Here is a 20,471-nt window from a genome sequence, read left to right as displayed (position 1 = left end):
CAGGAGTTCCTCTTGGAAATCCTCCAGGAGTTCCTCCTGCAAATCCTCCAGTAGTTCCTTCTGGAATTCCTCAAGGAGTTCCTTCTGGAAATCCTCCAGGAGTTCCTCCTGGAAATCCTCCATTAATTCCTTCTGGAAATCCTCCTTTTCGGAAAAGTTCTATGCATCTCTCGAACAAATCCAAGAAGGATTCCAAATGTTTCTGGCACTTTTTGAGTATTCTTCGAGTAACTTTCAATATATCTTACCAAATTTCCGATATCACAAGAGGTATTCTCAGTATTTCCTATGGTACTGCAACGTATTGCCGCAATTTTATTCAAGAATATATCCTGTTTGCAAGATTACGACCCATGAATTCTTTATTCTTTATGTTTGATACACAACATGTTTTTCAGAGTTACTTTCTTATATTCATGTTTATTTTTAACACAGTTTAGGTCATAATTATACTGCCGCTAACCGAAAGTCAGCCTTATCTGTATATGGACGCCATATCCAGATAAGTCTCACTTGCGGTTAGCGGCAGTATAGTAGAGTTTAATCGTTACAACATCGTACTTATCCTTTAAGAACCCCACGCATTACAGCGGAACGGCGACGGAAACGGCAGGCAAGTAGGTTTATCCGCACAATTAGACCGCATACTGCTTCGATTCCTTCATGCTGGAGGCGGATCTTTTCTATGCGAAAACTGTGAATGCACACCACCCTCGATAAATTGATCAGATTTCAGTCCTTATTTTCCGCTCCGAATATGTTCCTGAATCATTTTCCTCTATGCTGTTCCGTATGAACTGGAAAAATAGAAAATCCAGGGGAGAGACCATGATTTAAATGACCCGGTACTTTACTTTTTAGCTTTGATACTTACCTATGGCTTGTGCATATACCTATAATATATTTTTAATCAAATTGTTCCACAGTCTTTAATTTCGGCAAACGAAGAAATGAATATTTATTCCAAATGAAAATACAAAACAAACAGTAAAATGACTTTTGCTAGACGTTCAATGTGTGTGTGCGAAGAAGTTTCTATTTGGCTGCGTTCTTCTAGAAAATCTCGTATTAACTTAATACCACGAAATCGGCGTATTAACAAAAAATCCGAGATTAAAATCAAGGATAATACGACTTGAAGCTTAGCACAAACGAGGATAATACGAGATTTGCGTATTATCCTCGTTGGAGCTTACCGCCATAAGTGTATGAAGTGAGTGGGTTAGGGTTAAAAGGTCGAAAGGACAAAAAGTCGAAAGACAGAACATCGAAAAACAAAAGGTCGAAAAGGACAAAATGTCGAAAGACAAAAGGTCGAACGGGACAAAAGGTCGAAAGAACAAAAGGTCGAAAGAAACCTAATCCTAATCCTAAATCCTAATGTCACCGCGATCCAGTCACTGCGAACCGAAAAAGTAAACACTGCGATGCAACATCAAATGGTCGTAACCAAATTATTTATTTGGCGATTTATGTTCGCAACTTTTCTTATATCTGTTAGAGTGAATTAAACCCGTAATTATCCATGTGAATGATCCCGTGTTATGAGAAATCGGTTTTGTTCCACGTTATGCAGTTCATAACCATTAAAATCAGTCAATTTGAACAAGTTTTTATTGGAGTGAAAAATGTTGCTTCCGACGTTATGAAATGTTACTATGATTTGTTGAGTTTCTACGGTTTCTACACAAATAAAGAAGAAGAAGACATAGTAAATAAACGATTCGTCAGTGAGTTGGCTTCTCTCTCAGATAAAGAGTAATGAAAGATTTGACAGATCGAAGTGACATTCAGAAAACCTTGATATTCATCTACTATTTGCTCTCATTAAATGCATTTTATTTAATTGTTTAAAATAGTGATAAATAAAAGGGATTTTGTTTACAAACTGTATAGGACAACTCTACCTCGCGCAATACAAGTTTTATTCATTTCCAAAATCAACAATCTGCTTTATCTCTAACAAACCTATCTAGACATTCATAATATTGTTTCATAGTAATTTCTCCTTCTTTGAAAATGGCTCATTGTTCAACTTTGATTAATGAGATGAGTGTGTTATTATTTCTGCTTGAAGTTAAATGCAGTAGCACAAACACCCAACATGTTATCAACTTGTTCTTGATCGAAATTTTGTCCTTTTCGACCTTTTGTCTTTTTCGACCTTTTGTTCTTTTCGACCTTTTGTACCTTTCGACCTTTTGTCCTTTAGACCTTCTGTCCCTTTCGACGTTTTGTCCTTTCGACCTTATGTCTTTCGACCTTTTGTCATAGATTCGTAGTAAGTAATGAGAGCTAAGAAGAGTTTGTAGTGTGTAGTGTGAGCAAGAAGTAAGAAGTAACAAATAAGAAATGAGTAGTGTGAAGTTATTTGTAAGAAATAAGAAGTAAGAAGGAAAAAGAAGAAGAAGGAAAAAGGAAGAAGGTAGAAAGAAAAAGGGAGAAAAAAATAAGGAAACAGGAAAGAGAAAGAACTGAAAGAAGGAAGGAGAAAGAAAGCAGATGGAAGAAAGAAGAAGGAATAAAGAAGAAGAAAGTATGAAGAAGAAAGAAGGTAGAGAGAAGAAGGAAGTAAGAAGAAGGAAAAAAGAAGAAAGAAGAAGGAAGGAAAAAGAAATAAGGAAAAAGGATGGAAAAAGAAAGCAAAAGGAAGAAAGAATTAGAAAGAAGGAAGTAGGAAGAATAAGGAAGTAGGAAGAATGAAAAAGGAAGAAAGAAGAAAAGCAGAAGGAAATAGGAAGAAAGTAGAAAGAAGAAGGAAGTAGGTAGAATGAAGAAGGCAGTAGAAAGAAAGAAGAAAAAAGAAGTAAGAAAGAATAAGGATGGAGGAAGAAAGTAGAAGTAAGTAGGAAGAATGAAAAGGGAAAAAGAAAGAAGAAGCAAGAAGAAGGAAGAAAGAATAAGGAAGAAAAAAGGAGGAATAAGGAAAAAGGGAAGAAAAAAGAAGGGAGAAGGAAAAAAAGGAAGAAGGAAAAGAAAAAAAAGAAGAAGGGAAAAGAAAAAAAAAACCCTGATTGATGCACCTCGCGGTGTTTGTTGCTTTTCTCGTACATTAGATACAATTAAAAAAATGAATGAAAATTTTTAGCGTGTTTTTTGTATATAAATCGTATTTTGGCCATCATTTTTGATCCCATAGTCCGATCTGACCAATTTTCAATAGGAAACAATGGGACAGGATTCTCCGTCGAATGTAATTTCTTGCAAACAAATCGGATCAAGATAAGTGCCTAAAAGATGAGTGAGTTTTATTTTGCGCACATACATACACACACGCACACAAATACGCACAGACAGACATCATCTCAATTCGTCGAGCTGAGTCGATTGGTATATAACACTATGGGTCTCCGGACTTTCTATCACAAAATCGTTTTGGAAGTGAATATATAGCCTTCTAATTACACCTTGTTGTACGAGAAAGGCAAAAAGGAATAAGAAACGAGGAAGAAGGCAGAAGGAAAAAGGAAGAAAGAGTAAGAAAGAAGTGAGAAGGAAGAATTAAATAGGAAGCAGGAAGAAGGTAGGAAGAAAAAAAGAAAGTAGGAAGAATGAAGAAGGAAAAAGGAGAAGGAAGAAAGCAGAAGGAAGGAGGAAGAATGAAGAAGGAAGTAAAAAGAAAAGAAGGAATAAGGAAGAAGGCAGAAGGAAGAAAGCAGAAGGAAGTAGTAAGAATGAAGAAGGAAAAACGGAGAATGAATTAGGAAGAAGGATGAAAGAAGAAAGCAGAAGGAAGAAAGAAGAGGGAATATGGTTGGAGAAAGAATGGAAGAAAGAAAAGGAAGAAGGAAGGAGGAAGAAGAAAAAAGAAAAAAAGGAAGAAGGAATAAAGAAAAAGGAAGGAGGAAGAAAGAAAAAAAGGAATAAGAAGGAAGTAGAAAAAAGGAAGGAGAAAGAAAGCAAAAGGAAAAAAAGAAGAAAGAAGAAATAAGAAGTAAGAAGGAAGTAGGAAATAGAAAAAAGGTAGAAAGAAGAAGGAAGGAATAGAGAAGAAGGAAAGAGGAAGAAAGCAGAAGTAAGAAGGAAGAAAAAAGGAAGAAGGAAGAAGGAAGAAAGAAGAAGGAAGCAGGAAGAATGAAGAGGAAAAAGGAAGAAGAAAAAAGTTCTCAGTTCACTTTTCTCTTCTCACGTAGAAAGCAGAAGGAAGTAGGAAGAATGAAGAAGGAAAAAGGAAGAAGCAATTAGGAAGGAGGATTGAAGAAGAAAGCAGAAGGAAGAACGAAGATGGAATAAGGTTGGAAGAAGAATATAAGAAAAAAGAAGGAAGAAAGAAAAAGAAAAAAAAAGTATAAGGAAGAAGGAGAAAGGAATAAGGAAGGAGGAAAAAGTAGTGAGAAGGAAGTAGGAAAAAGGAAGGAGGAAGAAAGCAGAAGTAAGAAGGAAGAAAGAAGAAAAAAGGATTAAGAAGGAAGTAGGAAAAAGGTAGAAAGAAGAAAGAAGTAGGTAGAATGAAGAAGCAAGGAAGGGAGGAATAAAGCAGAATGAAGAAGGAAGGAGAAAGCAGAAGGACGAAGGAAGAAAGAAGAAGGAAGCAGTAAGAACGAAAAGGAAAAAGGAAGAAGGAGGGAGGAAAAAAGCAGAAGGAAAATGGAAAAAGAAAAAAGAAAGAAGGAAAAAAGAAGAAAGAAAAAAGAAGAAGGAAGAACAAAGAAGTTCTCAGTTCACTTTTCTCTTCTCACTTTTCATTTCTTACTACTGACTTTCAACTATTCATTTTCCACTTCTCACTACTCACTCTTCATTACTCGTAATTCGAGGTAATTTTTTAAACTAATCCAGCAAACGGCATTCGGCCAAACGACAAATGGCGTTCGGCCAAACGGCATTCGGCCAAATGGCCTGACACCCGTCATATATGTTGCCATCGATACATTGCTTGAACTGGTCACAGTTGGCACGGGGAACCAACTTCTACCACCATCGCACTATAAGGCATCCCCATACACCCAGCGGACTAAATATTTTCTTCCTTAAAATACTGTTCTGAAAAACTCCGATGTGAATATGTACATTATATGGAAGGTTATTGATTTGAAAAATGTATTGGAGGTAACCACTTTCTTTCGACCTCCGCCGACCTTCACAACTTGGCATTTACTGAATGTACCCGAGATTCCAAAAATAGACACATAGTCGAATCAGTGGTGTTATTAAGTACTAACTCGTCTTATAATAAGATAAAAAAATCATTGAAAAGCAAAAAATAATTTCTTATCATGAAACATTGTGTTAGGGTTTATTTTTTTCGTACAATATTGTGACAAGATTTTTGAACGTTTTGTGTCTGGAGCCGTGCGGTAAGACGCGCGGCTACAAAGCAAGACCATGCTGAGGGTGGCTGGGTTCGATTCCCGGTGCCGGTCTAGACAATTTTCGGATTGGAAATTGTCTCGACTTCCCTGGGCATAAAAGTATCATCGTGTTAGCCTCATGATATACGAATGCAAAAATGGTAGCTTGGCTTAGAAACCTCGCAGTTAATAACTGTGGAAATGCTTAATGAACACTAAGCTGCGAGGCGGCTCTGTCCCACTGTGGGGATGTAATGCCAATAAGAAGAAGAAGAAGTGTCTGGAGTAAGCCTGGGAAGTTCCACTACATGCTATGTATGACTGAAGTCATAAGCGATATCAATGTCCTCAATAAGACCACCACAACTTTTATATATTAACTAGTTAAAAAGAAATCAATTAAGCTCATTTTGTTCATTCCATGCAACGTATTCCAACTAACGATCTGTTTTTTCTATTTGTAGTGCGAGGATGTCGACCGGGCAAGGCGGTACCCATGTCAGAAGATGAAATTCGCGGACTGTGCCTAAAGTCGCGAGAAATTTTCCTGCAGCAACCCATCCTTCTCGAACTGGAAGCCCCACTAAAAATTTGTGGTAAGTCTTCTTCATTTTCACAGCTCGTTTACTCCAAAATGGGAGGACGCCAACCGAATATTGCCACCCAAAATCGCCCATAATGCTGCAAGAAATCGTACAGCTATTTGTTGCCATTTCCGTCTTACCGGATTGTCGCTAATCCTCTCTTTGTGTCACTCTGCCTTTCAGGTGACATCCACGGACAGTACACAGATCTCCTACGACTGTTCGAATACGGCGGATTCCCCCCCGAGGCCAACTACCTGTTCCTGGGCGACTACGTGGACCGAGGCAAACAGTCGCTGGAGACGATTTGCCTGCTGCTGGCCTACAAAATCAAATACCCAGAGAACTTTTTCCTGCTGCGGGGCAATCATGAGTGTGCCAGTATTAATAGGATATACGGTGAGCATCCAAGCTTAAGTGTATCATCATCGCCTCGCTAATTGATTTTCGCGTTTTTCTCGCGTTCCCATCACTAGGATTTTACGACGAATGCAAACGGAGGTACAACGTCAAACTGTGGAAAACCTTCACTGACTGTTTCAACTGCTTACCGATTGCGGCCATTATTGACGAAAAGATCTTCTGCTGTCACGGTGGGCTGAGTCCGGATTTGAATGTGAGTCATATTACAGTTTTAGCTATATTACTTAGTCGAATTGGAGATTTGCAAAAATGTGGGAAGTAGTTTTCTGGGGATTTCTTTAGCAGCATTAGAAGTAGACGAAGTGACAGACATATCTTCTATTTACCTACCTTGTTAGAACTAGAATCATAATAGATTTGAACGCGGAATAGGGTCGACTAAAAATGGAGGACAGCTACTTGTATCTCTTGCTTGTGGACTTAATTTTTTTTATGGATTAGTAACGCCTACAACTACTATCTACCGTATTTTCCAATGGCTTTACAATCCAACTACCACTTGTGCCATCCAGTACTAAGATTTATTATGTTACTTCAAAAGATAAAGAGGTGTTGTACTTCATAAAGAACAATTTGCAAATTGAATTTGCTCAAAGGGGCTGTCCCTATTTTTAAATTTTTAGTAGAATTTTAAAATAATAATACATTTCAATTGAAACATGGTCTGACTTTCAACTCGTCATGTCCAGATTGGAAATCCTACGCCCAGTGGCGATTCCTTAACCTCAATCTACCTGTTCAACAAATTCAAATTTGAGAAATTTCTACGCGTAAATGTATGACATAAGTAGTCTTCGATAAGCTTAATCGACTCTGATTATTTTATTTCCTATTCGGGATGTCAAAATATCAAAACTTTCAATTTTTGTGTCGTTGAACAGGTAAAAAGTGAGGTTACGAGACGCCACTGCCTACGCCTTATGTTGCAAGCTAGGTTAGCTGGACATCCCAGGCAGGATTAATCTATTCTATATTCCCGATCAGGAATGCATAACAAAATTATAACTCAATTCTATCAATTGTTGTTATTTAAAACAACGTGTGTTATAATTAGATAATTCGCTAAAAATATGTCTTCGGCCAGTTTTATTTCATATCAAAATTATAACAACATTAGTTATGAATATTTTCACAAAATAATTGCCTACATTTTTTGTAGACATTGGAAAAAATCGGAGGTAATCACCTTCAGTATAACTTGAACCCGCTCGATATTAATACATAGCTGGAACAAAGTTAATTGCCTACATTATGGATGGTAGCGTACCAGATTTCTATCCGTGATGTAGACAATTACCTTGAAAGTAGATTTTTGTACAGAAAAATTATATCAACGTTTGGTATAATGTCGATATGAAAGTATCAACCTCTGTTTTAATTATGTTACGGCTAGAGGTATTTTTGATATAATTTTTGTTATTTTAACAACTAACCAGCAAAATTTATAACACATTTGGTTACAATATTTTTCTGAAACAAATTACTCCCCTTGTTATAATTTTGTTATGCATTCTTGATCGGGTTATGGGTGAAATACCTGACCTCTTACTGTCTTTGTATAGGCCGAATTCAGTACAAACCACATTTTGTACATTAGTACCGGTCATGGCATCTGCATTTACTTCTTGGATAAAGCTTCAAAGAGGTGTTCACTGCCGACTGCCAACTCATGGTCCATTTACCAAATGACGTTCATTCATTTATTTGATCAACATTTCAACATATAACATCGACTCAAAATTTGCACACCACAATACTCGATTCGCGGACACAAACAAGTATAATGCCGGAGCGCCGAAAAAGCGGAATTTAGACAATTCTATCGGTGTAGAGCGAACGTTTCTGCTTATCTGATGACTGTTAATCTGTGTAACGTTCAAAAACATCGGTGTGGAGATAAATGCGTTTCAAATACAGCGGGATACATCGCTAATGTTGATCAAGATCAGTAGAGGGCCCAGGTTACTGCCTTGAGGTACTCCCGATTTTTTTTTTTAGTTTTGTTTATTTTATAGGCTCGAGGCGCCATTAGGCATTACAGAGCCGAAATCTTAGAAACTAATTATAGTTATAAAACATTATTTAGAGCTTTTACGAGCTGTTTTCTTCAGCTGTAGCTCCATAGAGCTTGATGTTGCGAACTGCGCCCGTCTTTGGCTTGCTTTGTCCTTTTTTTGGCAGTGCGTCGATCATATCCGAAAGTTTTGAAATATTTTCCCTGAAGTTCTCCAACCCTAGTTGTTCTGCAGCTTCGTCAATCTCCTTCAAACGATGCTCTTCCGCATCTTCTACTTCTACTGGAAATTTTGTTACCATTTTGTCCTGTTCTACTTGTGCTGCTAGCTCCGTGTCAGTTTCATATTGCAAATTTTCTTCCTCCGCTATTTCAATTACGTCTTCCTCGATGTCTATTTCCTGCGGCAGCACTGCTGTTCCCGACTCAACCACACCAGCATATGTTGTAGCATGAATTTTCCGTTGCTTCTGTGGACAAGAATTCCTTCGGTGTCCCTCCAATTGGCATAAAAAGCATTTTTCTTTTAATCCATCGTAGTATACCTTTGCTTCCCAATTCGAAATTTTCAACGCTGGAGGAATCTCCAGTTTTCAATCTCCATATATACTCCTCGTACGCCAGTATTTAAATGGTCTAAACCAAGTTCCGCTGGAAATTTTTCTCGAATTAGACGATGAATCTTTCCGAACGACCCGAGCACTGTAGCTAAATCCGAATCATTAGCTTCCGGAGGAACATCAAACACTCGCACGTAATGGACTGCGATTCCTGCATCCATCATACGTAGCTCCACAACTCTGCCACTTGAATACTGAAAATTAAATCTGCGTTGGAGCTTTAGCACCAGGGTAGAAATATTTCACAGTCAATGCAGTGAAAAACATGGATCTCAGTAAAATCTGCAGTCGCCGTCATCGCCGCCGCGGTGAGTGCGACTGGGTGCAGCCGAAAAATCATTTCCAACACCGACCGTTCAATTTCGTATTCAGCCACTCACAAGTCGCTCTGACACGCTGCTCAGTTCGCGCCTTACCATATGACTGTGAGTGGCCCATTTAAACGCGTGGTGATTTTTTTCAATTTGCTGGGTGAATGTGTACATTTTGCTGTGGTAAATTTCATCTTCGCGACGCAGTGGGTGATGTGAGTTCTGTTGTTTACTTTTCTGCCTCTCCGGGAATGTGAGGCTGATTTCAAAGCAGGAAGAAAATAAAAAAAACATATAAAAAAACATCACCTTCATCCAGTGCTGTCGAAAATTTTCAACCCTGTTTAGCACTATCCAGTGTCACTGATGGATCCGATACATCCAAAGGTGGTGAGCGCACGATTACAACTGGACTCCCGATTTGTTTGTAAAAACTTCTGATCCTGACCACGGTGTATCTGGTACAGCAACATTATTTTCAATAAATCGGTTGCTTACACTCTCCTCTTTTATCTCATGATAAAATTAAAATGTTCTATCGGGGGGTCTAGAGCATTATTTTTTTTTTGATTGGCTGTAATATGTATAATGAAAGACTATGTGTTCATCATTCACATGTTTTCCTCTCATGTGTTTGGCATGAATATTTATAAAAATAATACTATAACTACAAAATGAAATAGATATATTTTGTACTAGAATAAATTTAATGAGTTCAAGTGGTAGCCAAAAGTAAAAATATCCAAGAAAAATTAAAATAATCAACGATGTTCGCTATTGTACATAATCACAGCACGAAGTAGCTGGCGTTCGTTTGATTCAGAATTTTCAGGAGTCTTGACTCGATTCAACGACGTCTGGAAATCGAAATGCACGGTTTCACTTGCTTGTTCGTTGTACTTACTTAGTCCTCTTCCGGCGAATGTGCAAAATTCGGCTATATGGTAACGCAAAATGTGAAACTTTGAACTATTCGATAAACCCGCCGCAAGCTTCTCGATTTGTTCAACATAGTCATAGCTTAAGGACTCTTGGAAACAGCTCTTTTGAACCTGGTCAAACTGATCAAGTGCTTGCCTTATTTTTATATAGTGATTATCTAGAACAGCGGCTCTCAACCTTTTTCTTGAGGGGTACCCCTTCGAACTTATGCATTAATTGAGGTACCCCCTATGATTTTTTGCTGTAAATAAAAATAATCGTTACTTTTCAAGTATATGAAAAATAGACCTGAAAACTAACGGAATGTATGGCTCTCCATAAATTTTTCTGAAATTTTCATTTTTTTAATCTTCTCAATTAAAATTAAGTTCTTACATCGAGGGACTGACTGTAGGTACTGTTTTGACTATTGAAGGCTTCCGAGCATATTGAAAGGAAGCTTCCGAGTCTTTTGGAAGTAGGATTCCGCGCCTCTTCCGAGAGAACCTTCCAAGCCTCTTGAAGATAGGCTTCCGAGTCTCTTGAAAGGCGGCTTTCGAGCCACTTAAAAGGAGGCGTCCGAGCATCTTGAAAAGAAGCCTCTGAGCTGCTTTAAGGTATGCTTCCAAGCCTCTTGAAAAAATAATTCCGAGCCCCTTGGAGCGAGGGTTCCGAGCTTCCCGAAAGAAGGCTTCTACCCCATAAAGAGAGGCTTCCAAGCGTTTTCAAAGTAGGCTTCCGAACCGCTTGGAATGAGGCTTTCGAGCCTCTTGAAAGGAGGTTTTCGAGCCTCTTGAAAGGAGGCTTTCTAACCTCTTGAAAAGAGGCTTCCGAGCCTCTTGAAAGGAGGCTTCCGAGCCTCTTGAAAAAAGGCTTCCGAGCCTCTTGAAAGGTGGCTTCCGCGCCTCTTAAAAGGAGGCTTTTGAGCCTCTTGAAAGCAGGCTTCCGAGCCTCTTGAGAGGAGGCTTCCAGGACTTTTGAAAAGAGGCTTCCAGGCCCTCCTTGGCCGTGCGGTAAGACGCGCGGCTACAAAGCAAGACCATGCTGAGGGTGGATGGGTTCGATTCCCGATGCAGGTCTAGGCTATTTTCGGATTGGAAATTGTCTCGACTTCCCTGGGCATAAAAGTATCATCGTGTTGGCCTCATGATATACGAATGCGAAAATGGTAACTTGGCTTAGAAACCTCGCAGTTAACAACTGTGGAAGTGCTTAATGAACACTAAGCTGCGAGGCGGCTCTGTCCCAGTGTGGGGATGTAATGCCAATAAGAAGAAGAAGGCCTATTAAAGGGAGGCTTCCAGGCCTCTTAAAAGGAGGCTTCCAGGCCTCTTGAAAGGAGGCTTCCAGACCTCTTGAAAGAAGGCTTCCAGGCCTCTTGAAAGGAGGCTTCTAGGCCTCTTGAAAGGAGGCTTCCAGGCCTCTTGAAAGGAGGCTTCCAGGCCTCTTGAAAGGAGGCTTCCAGGCCTCTTGAAAGGAGGCTTCCAGGCCTCTTGAAAGGAGGCTTCCAGGCCTCTTGAAAGGAGGCTTCCAGGCCTCTTGAAAGGAGGCTTCCAGGCCTCTTGAAAGGAGGCTTACAGGCCTCTTGAAAGGAGGCTTCCAGGCCTCTTGAAAGGAGGCTTTCAGGCCTCTTGAAAGGAGGCTTTCAGGCCTCTTGAAAGGAGGCTTCCAGGCCTCTTGAAAGAAGGCTTATGAACTACTTAAAAGGAGTCCTCCGAGCCTCTTCTAATGAGGCCTTCGAGCTGCTTGGAAGAAGTCTGTGCTAGTTGTGGAGGGCAGGATTCTATTGGATTTACTAATTGCCATGCATATTATGTACAAAACAACAGTTTTGAAATAAAAAAAAAATACACAATCATCAAAACTTTATCAATCAATTTTGATTGGAATTGTAATTCGTCCGCCATTATGATTTTTTTTTTTCGAGCCAGCGAAGGTACCCCCAGGGGTATTCCAGGTTGCTTTAACCTGCTACCAGGTTACATTTCTGTCAACTTCTATTATTTCTTTATCGAAGCCAAGATGAATACACCACTAGGTGTTCCAATCTGCCAAATTCACAATTCACCCAATGGCTTTTAGTATGAGAGAGCCAGCGGGTTTGTTTACGATTTGTACTGAAAATGATTTTTTCAACCCCGCCTTCTTCGTAGACTAACCCAAGACTACGCACAGCAGCTTGAAGTGGCACTCCCAACGGAAGAGCAGCTAGGCGCAGTTTCTCTTGAAGATGGCTGGAGAGATATTTGATCCGCCACTAGTAGCATCGTAGCCGCTGCACTTGGCATGGTGCCTCCAGATCAGAGTAACGACTGGTATTACGGCGAATGTGAGCAGTTAGTGGGGGAGAAGAGGAGAAGAATGCAGCAAAGCCGCATATGATACAATCGATCGGGATCAGCTATGGCAGCTAATGCACGAAAACGGATTTCCGGATAACCTGATAAGGTTGATCAAGGCGACGATGGATCGGGTGGTGTGCGTAGTTTGAGTTTCAGGGGAGTTCTCGAGTCCCTTTGAAACGCGCAGAGGGTTACGGCAAGGTGATGGTATTTCGTGTTTGCTATTCAACATCGCTTTGGAGACATAGATATTATGGCACGTAGCTTTATTATGGCACATAGCTTTGAGAGGATGAAAGAAGCCTACATCAGACTGAAAAGCGAAGCTAAACGGATTGGACTAGTCATCAACACGTCGAAGACAAAGTACATGATAGGAAGAGGCTCAAGAGAGGACAATGTAAGCCACCCACCGCGAGTTTGCATCGGTGGTGACGAAATCGAGGTGGTAGAAGAATTTGTGTACTTGGGCTCACTGGTGACTGCCGAAAATGATACCAGCAGAGAAATTCGGAGACGCACAGTGGCTGGAAATCGTACATACTTTGGACTCCGCAAGACGCTCCAATCGAATAGAGCTCGCCGCCGTACCAAACTGACAATCTACAAAACGCTCATTAGACCGGTATTCCTCTACGGACACGAGACCTGGACGATGCTCGTGGAGGACCAACGCGCACTTGGAGTTTTCGAAAGGAAACTGCTGCGTACCATCTATGGTGGGGTGCAGATGGCGGACGGTACGTGGAGAAGGCGAATGAACCACGAGTTGCATCAGCTGTTGGGAGAACCATCCATCGTTCACACCGCGAAAATCGGACCGCTGCGGTGGGCCGGGCACGTAGCCAGAATGTCGGACAGTAACCCGGTGAAAATGGTTCGACGATCCGACGGGAACAAGAAGGCGAGGTGCACAGCGGGCAAGGTGGATCGATCAGGTGGAGGACGATTTGCGGACCCTCCGCAGACTGCGTGGTTGGCGAAGTGCAGCCATGGACCGAGCTGAATGGAGAAGAGTTTTATGTGCAGCACAGGCCACTCCGGCCTTAGTCTGATAAAATATTAATAACGTTGTTGGAGAATAAACGCTCCAGGTTTGCAGAAGAAAAAATTGTACGTGTTTCAGCCAGCATCAGGGGCTGGTAATGATAATGACCTCCGCACCTCTTTTGATTGTTGATCTATATTATCCTTAATTCGATAATATTTAGCTTGTTTTAAATTCAAATGCACATTTTTCAACAATCCTTTTCCGCATTTCATTTGCAGCACATGGAACAGATCAGAAGAATCATGAGGCCAACCGACGTTCCGGACACTGGACTGCTATGTGATCTGCTGTGGAGTGATCCAGATAAGGATGTGAAGGTAAAATATTTTCTCATCCCAAAAACCTCAATTGTAAACATTTCTGACGATTAAATTGTTATTTCTTGCGGTCACAGGGCTGGGGCGAAAATGATCGCGGTGTAAGCTTCACCTTCGGCGTCGACGTGGTTTCCAAATTCCTGAGTATGCACGATCTGGACCTGATCTGTCGGGCGCATCAGGTCGTCGAGGATGGTTACGAGTTCTTCGCCAAGCGATCGCTAGTAACGCTCTTCTCTGCACCCAACTACTGCGGGGAATTCGACAACGCCGGTGGTATGATGTCAGTCGACGAAAATCTTATGTGTTCATTTCAGGTTGGTTGTTGTATTTAGTTTGATTGAATGATTCAAATTTAATAAACTGATTTTTATCCGTAGATATTGAAACCATCGGAGAAGAAAGCCAAGTACCAGTACTCGGGCACGAACGCCCAGCGACCACAGACGCCGCAGCGGAACCAGAATCAACCGCTGCCACCGAGCAAACGAAAATAATAATTTCTCTCTCTTCTGAATCGCTATCTGACCCGACGGCGCGGCGGCGGCGGTGGTGGTGGTGGCGGCGGAAGCAGCAGGAAACAGAAATCATCATCATCCTCGTCCACAGCATCTTCAGGTACGCCTGATCCGACCATTCTTCCCGCTCCACCACCGCCATCATCACTGTCGTCATCCACATCATCAAACGCAGCAGCAGCAGCATCTTCATCGCCATTGGGTGCCGTCCCCATCGGCGTCGGGACAGGTTTGTCCGATTCACTCTCCAACAGTAGCAGTAGTAGCGCCCTAGAAAACCAAAATCACCACCAGCACCACCATCAGCACTCGATTGCCGTTTCCTCTCGCCGACCGTCCTCTTCCTCTCAGTTGGCATTCGCTTCCAATGAGTACGAACCAGTAAGACATGTACACTACAACAACGGCGGCGGTGTCCACGACGAAGACGACCTGGAGGAGGAGGAAGAACTGATTGTAACCATACCACCACCTCCACCCCCACCCGCCCAGCTAATGGCCATGCAGCAACAGTTGCACTCGCTGCGGCTGCACTCACCCACAGAACCAACGATGCCATTGCTGAGGGGCGTCACCGTACAGATAGCCGTCCCTCCGCCGACTCCGCCATTGCCATCTAGTTCTAGTTCTTCCTCCGGATCGCCGTGGGTGCCGCTGAAGTCTGTCTCGGCCACATCATCATCATCGAACAGCATCCTGGGACCGGTAGCATCCTCCACAGCATCGGCGGCAGCAGCCGGCGGTGTGCTCCAACCATCGTCTGTAACGTTTTCCACCTTTCGGAGGGTCCACTAGGATTCGGAGGTTTTCCTGTTTCCAAATTCTTCTTTTTAAAAATTTACTGATCCGGAATAGATTGATAATTGGTTTGATAAGAGCGAAGCTTCAATTGGAAAGCTTCCAGAGTAGTTAACGAATGAGCATTTATGTTTGTATAACCTTTAATATTTTTACTTTTTTTTGATTTATTTCTAGTTTGTTGAGGTTGAAGAAAAAAAAAGAAATTTTTTGAACGTTGAGTTGAACTCAGAGAAAAATATAAATCCGTGGAAATGATATTCAAAGTCGGAAATACACGACGACTAACTGCGAAAACGACGAGAGTGTGTTGATCAATTACTTGTTTTGCGGGAAAAAACTCAATCTTTTAGTTAATCCAACTTGCAAACGACATTAAGCTGATGTATTTTTTTCAGGCAGGCTTGATTCCAAGTACTTGAGTAGATCTTACTCTACAAATATTACAAAAATATTTCCTAAATGCGCTGACCGAATTCATTGATCTTTGCGTAAGCTGGATATTGTTTTCAAGCCTTAGATCAGTAACAATTCGGTCATGTCATGACTCTTTCAGCCATTCAAAATTGTAGTGGTTTTGACTTCGGCTTTACGAAGGTTATTTAACCATTCTTATATGGACAGCATTGCAACTTTTTCATCTCAAATACATTTATGAAAGAACGAGCGTGGAATATGCCTTAGACAGCAGCTGTTGATGATTGTGTCATCCTTTTTATCTAATACCGTGACCTGCCCTAATTCCGCGCATCGCCTAATACCGTGGTTTTCATCAAAAATCAGAACTTGGCTATTATGGACATCGAATTATTTGGTGAAATGTTCAAACATATTATGTTGGAACATTTCACCAAATAATGTGATGTCCATGATAGCCAGGTTCTGATTTTTCATGAAAAGCACGGTATTAGGCGATGCGCGGAATTAGGGCAGGTCACGGTAAGTTCTCTCAGGACTCAGGAGTTTCACAGAACCGTCGTCGATATTAAGGACTTTCGCCAATTAAGGTTTAGTTGCATTGAGCCAAGAGTCTTTATATTCTGCAAATGTTTCACACATTCTGACGTAACGCGCAATGGGTCCTTACTGTTGCATTAAGGTGGTTATACAACAAAGCCGCAAATCGGCCATCTTGGAAACAACGTGCCACCACATGGCTTGATTGTATAATCACCTTAAGACGATCGCATGGAATTTTCGTTTTATTGGACCAATCTCTTTGTTGATTATAAAAAATCCTCGAATTATGTTCTCCCCAAATTGGATTTCTGCAAATGAACAATGGAAAACCGCCCAATCACAGTTACATTTATATTGGCAATATTTTTAACTCTCTGTGTAAATTTTGAACAAATCAATTCACACTGTTCTACTAAATGATCTTGCGCTAGACTGAATCGAAAACTCTTTTACTGTACTCGAAAAACTGTGATGATTGTCTGATTTTTGAGTCTTTCACATTTTTTATCCATATTTCATCAATTCAATCACACATCAACTCACATGTTCCCATTCTCAAAACTACCCCCTTTTCCAAATCACAAGGCATTACTGAGGTATGCCTCTGTCTATCAAAAAAGCATGAGAGAGATTGAAAAACATTAGAAACTGCTAACGAGTGTGCGAAAGAGACAGAAATGTATTTATACTATAATAAATCAAATAAACCATGTTACTGATGTGTAAAAAGCAAGAATAAAACTAACAAATTGAACAGTGATGATAATCATGTTTTATACTATACAAAATGTAATACAAATACACTGGACACGAAAAATAGAACGCAAATTCACTGATCAGAATACGCAGAATACAAATATACACTACCACATTCACATCGCGGTAAACTGAAGCAAAACAGTCAGTGCAAACATATAGCAATGTTGTACAGAACCAGTAATAAAAACTCATAATCTTACTAAGAAAAACTGTAGAAACAAACATAACGACTAGAGGCGGTAGGAAGCACTCGATAACATCTAGAACTCGGAGAAACCAACCAGAATATTACAAAGTGAACAAAGAAAAGCCGATTAATACGCAAATGTGGTTCTTTAAACCAGCGATCAGTAATAAATCAGATCGCTAGACCAATCACGTTATCAATGTATCATCTCGCAAATCGTAAGAGTAGCTAAGTAAACACTCATGGAGGGCTATAGTAAGACGGAACGTATAATCAAAGAAGTAATATCAATGGATAAACAATGAAGGCCGCCCCCGTTGAAATACCCACACGTACACATCCAAATATGTGTGCGTGGCCGAAAAAAAAAACACTGAAAAAATATAGCATTAAAATGATATAAATGTAGTTACAGAATCCAAACGTAAGGCGGATCGAAGCGCTCGTGAGCAATCAGGACGATGCCGGAACGGAGGAAAAAGAAAAATGTAATTTGATTCGTTTTTCCCATATTTTAAACGATATTCAACAGGAACATTTCTTTTTCGCTTGGCATGCCAACCGGAGATGAAGAGAGCGCCAAATGCGCTTGTATAGAAGCAAAGTTTTAACTGCTTGAACTTTCCAAAATTCGTGCAGTAGCAAAAGTGAAAAACAAAAACTAAAAAATCAATTGCCTTCTCGATGTACATAGATGCCTCGGTTTTGTCAGTATACTTTTGCTGTAGTTTAAAATTACATCCTTTTTCAATATTCATATTGCTCTTTATGCATAAGAAGGGTTTTGTAAAACTTTGACAAAATTGTTATCGATCAAAACTTTGCCGTTGTTCTGTTTTCTTTTAGTTTACTTGAAAATCCTTGCGCATTGAAAACCACAGTTCTTATACAAAGAACAAAGCAAAAAAACGATTTTTTTTTCTCTATGCCCCGAATGAAAATCTCGGTTAACTTTTTAAAAGGTCCTAAGTAACATTTTTTTCATGAATTAATAGTACTGAGTACTGCAATCAATAGCTTTCATGTTTTTGTGTTGATTGCGCTATTCAAATTAAATCATGAAAAAAATGTTACTTAGGTCCTTTTGAAAAGTTAAGCGAGAAATCAAAAATGTAATTCAACCACACAGTAGGCTGTGAATTATAATCATTTGAAAATGAAAGAATAACATAAAAAATGACGAACTTATTTTCGCCAGCGACTCCTACCACAAAACCTACCCAAACTGGGTTGATGAATTTTGAATAGAAAATCTATCTTTTTTGTACTACAAACTTTTATATACTCTTTCAATTAAAAAAATAGAAATCACTCTGTTTTGTATTGTATAAAAACAAATTTACGTAGAATATAGAAATGCATCTAAGAAAAACTCCCAGTGAACATGAAATTATTGCAACAATCGTGCAGTGTTTAGTCGTCCCTATAATAGTTAGTAGCGAGTTTTATTCGTTTTTTTCGGCCATGTTCGGTTTGTTTGTTCAACTAAACCATAACGTTTGTTCGCGCACCTCCCTCCCCCTGAGCAAATATCGCAATACTAGGTTTTGTTTCCCTGTGAAGTGAGCTTTTGAATTTGAGAGCACCCCACCCATCCTTGATCCGGAACGAGCTCAAGTTGGAACGAACCTGACTGGAAGTGATTCGTTCAGAGCAACCGAGCGAAAAATAAACACACTCACAGATAAGCGAGGATAAAAATGCAAGGAAGCAAACAATAATAATTATATATAAATTATTATATTATTATAATTATTATTAAACTTACTAGTTTTAGAAAGTGAAAGGATAAAAAGTTGAAAACGCAGAGGAGGTTATCAGAGATTACCTTAGTAATGAGTCCAGTTAGAACAGAACAATGTAATGAAACGGAACATACGTGAGCATAAAAACGTGGATCAATTTCCGATGAAGAAGAAAGTGAAGTAATAAAGAATTATTTAAAAAATTGGATCGTTCATTTTTGGAAAGAAATAATCCTGCTTATGGGCGATATATTTGGACTTATTTTGTGAGCAGAGCGACGTAAGATAAATCGATTCCGATTATGCTCGCCTTCTATTTCGACGCTACAGTATTGTGCCTATGCCTGGCGCATTGCCATAAATCGGCCATCTTGGAAAGCACGTGTTTTTACAGTATTTTTTCAAGAGCACGAGCTGTGAGAACAAAAGAGCGCATGCGAATGGAACAATGGTAGATTATTTGGTTACTTATGATGAGCAATCGACTTTAATTTTAGCATTGTTTATTTATTTACTTTCAGACTAAGGCCGGAGTGGCCTGGCTGTCCATGGCTGCACGTCACCAATTACGCAGTCCGCAAATCGTCCTCCACTTGATTGATCCATCTTGCTCGCTTTGTATATCATCTTCCTGTTCCCGTCGAATCGTTGTCCAGAACCACCCAGTCAACACAAAATCGTATATGATGCAACATAAGATGCTAAAGTGCGTGTTGGTCCTCCACGAGCATCGTTCAGGTCTCGTGCCCGAAGAGAACTCCGGTCTAATAAGCGTTTTGTAGATAGTCAGGTTGGTACGTCGGCGAACTCTATTCGATCGGAGCGTTTTGGGGAGTCCAAAGTACGTACGATTTCCTGCCATGATGGGTCTCCGAATTTCTCTGCTGGTATTGTTATCGAAGGTTACCAGGGAGCCCAAGTACACGAATTCTACCTCGATTTCGTCACCACCAATACAAACTGGTAGTGGGTGGCTTGCGTTGTCCTATTGAGCCTCTTCCTATTATGTACTTCGTCTTCGACGTGTTGATGACTGTTAAAGTCGCTTTTCAGTCTGATGTAGGTTTCCATCTCAATGTCGTCGGCGAAATCAAATAGCTAAACGGAATTTGTGAAACCGCGTTCGTGCATAAGCTGCCAAGCGGGCTTGGTAGTCATATGGCTACTGCTTCTGCCTCATACGCAGGAGGTCGTGGGTTCAATTCCAGGTCCGTTCCATTCTGCTACTTTGTATCTTTCTCTATATTTCTTATGTTCTAGGAATCGCTAGAACTGGAAATGGACTTCCATACCGTTTCCATCTCAATTCCTATACCTTCAACTTGAATATCCTAACAGTAATCTGCTAGAATTGGAAATGAACTATAAAGCGCGTTTCCAAACATCCAATTAGAAATTCCATCAGTTGCTTTCTCCTATCTATCACATTGGCAGCTCGTTAACCAAGACGGACCTCTGCCTCTCGAACCTAACCCAAAAATTCCAACAAAATTCCGCATGAACTCGTGGCAAGTTCAGAGGTATATTCGGCTTGCAGTGGGCTAGTTAGTAATTGCATCATCATTTCCTCCCCCTTCCCAACATTGACTTGCATTCTGACGTGACAGGCACCAGTAAGACCTAACAAATA

General features: G+C 40.3%; 2 protein-coding genes across 7 annotated transcripts in view; one reads left to right on the top strand and one right to left on the bottom strand.

The window, feature by feature from the left end:
- Positions 1-14,393, top strand: part of LOC134220390 (serine/threonine-protein phosphatase PP1-beta catalytic subunit) — a 235,909-nt gene extending 221,516 nt beyond the window's left edge. For all 6 annotated transcript variants that reach the window (XM_062699444.1, XM_062699443.1, XM_062699449.1 and 3 more), the window contains 6 exons: positions 5,756-5,887; positions 6,059-6,274; positions 6,352-6,491; positions 13,776-13,874; positions 13,952-14,191; positions 14,255-14,393. In XM_062699444.1, the coding sequence (XP_062555428.1) occupies positions 5,756-5,887; positions 6,059-6,274; positions 6,352-6,491; positions 13,776-13,874; positions 13,952-14,191; positions 14,255-14,371 (944 nt within the window). In that variant the 3' untranslated portion in view covers positions 14,372-14,393. The remainder of the gene's footprint in view (positions 1-5,755; positions 5,888-6,058; positions 6,275-6,351; positions 6,492-13,775; positions 13,875-13,951; positions 14,192-14,254) is intronic.
- LOC134220391 (NADH-ubiquinone oxidoreductase chain 1-like) lies at positions 315-5,743 on the bottom strand. Its single transcript, XM_062699450.1, has 2 exons — positions 875-5,743; positions 315-797 (listed from the first exon to the last, which is right to left on the bottom strand). The coding sequence occupies exon 1, from the start codon at positions 3,051-3,053 to the stop codon at positions 2,025-2,027; it is 1,029 nt and encodes a 342-aa protein (XP_062555434.1). The 5' UTR covers positions 3,054-5,743; the 3' UTR covers positions 315-797; positions 875-2,024.
- Positions 14,394-20,471: the final 6,078 nt, after the last annotated feature.

This window comes from Armigeres subalbatus, chromosome 3 (assembly GCF_024139115.2).
Source record: "Armigeres subalbatus isolate Guangzhou_Male chromosome 3, GZ_Asu_2, whole genome shotgun sequence".
Taxonomy (NCBI): domain Eukaryota; kingdom Metazoa; phylum Arthropoda; class Insecta; order Diptera; family Culicidae; genus Armigeres; species Armigeres subalbatus.
Note: the sequence above shows the minus strand (reverse complement) of the source record. Positions and strands in the feature narration are given on the sequence as shown.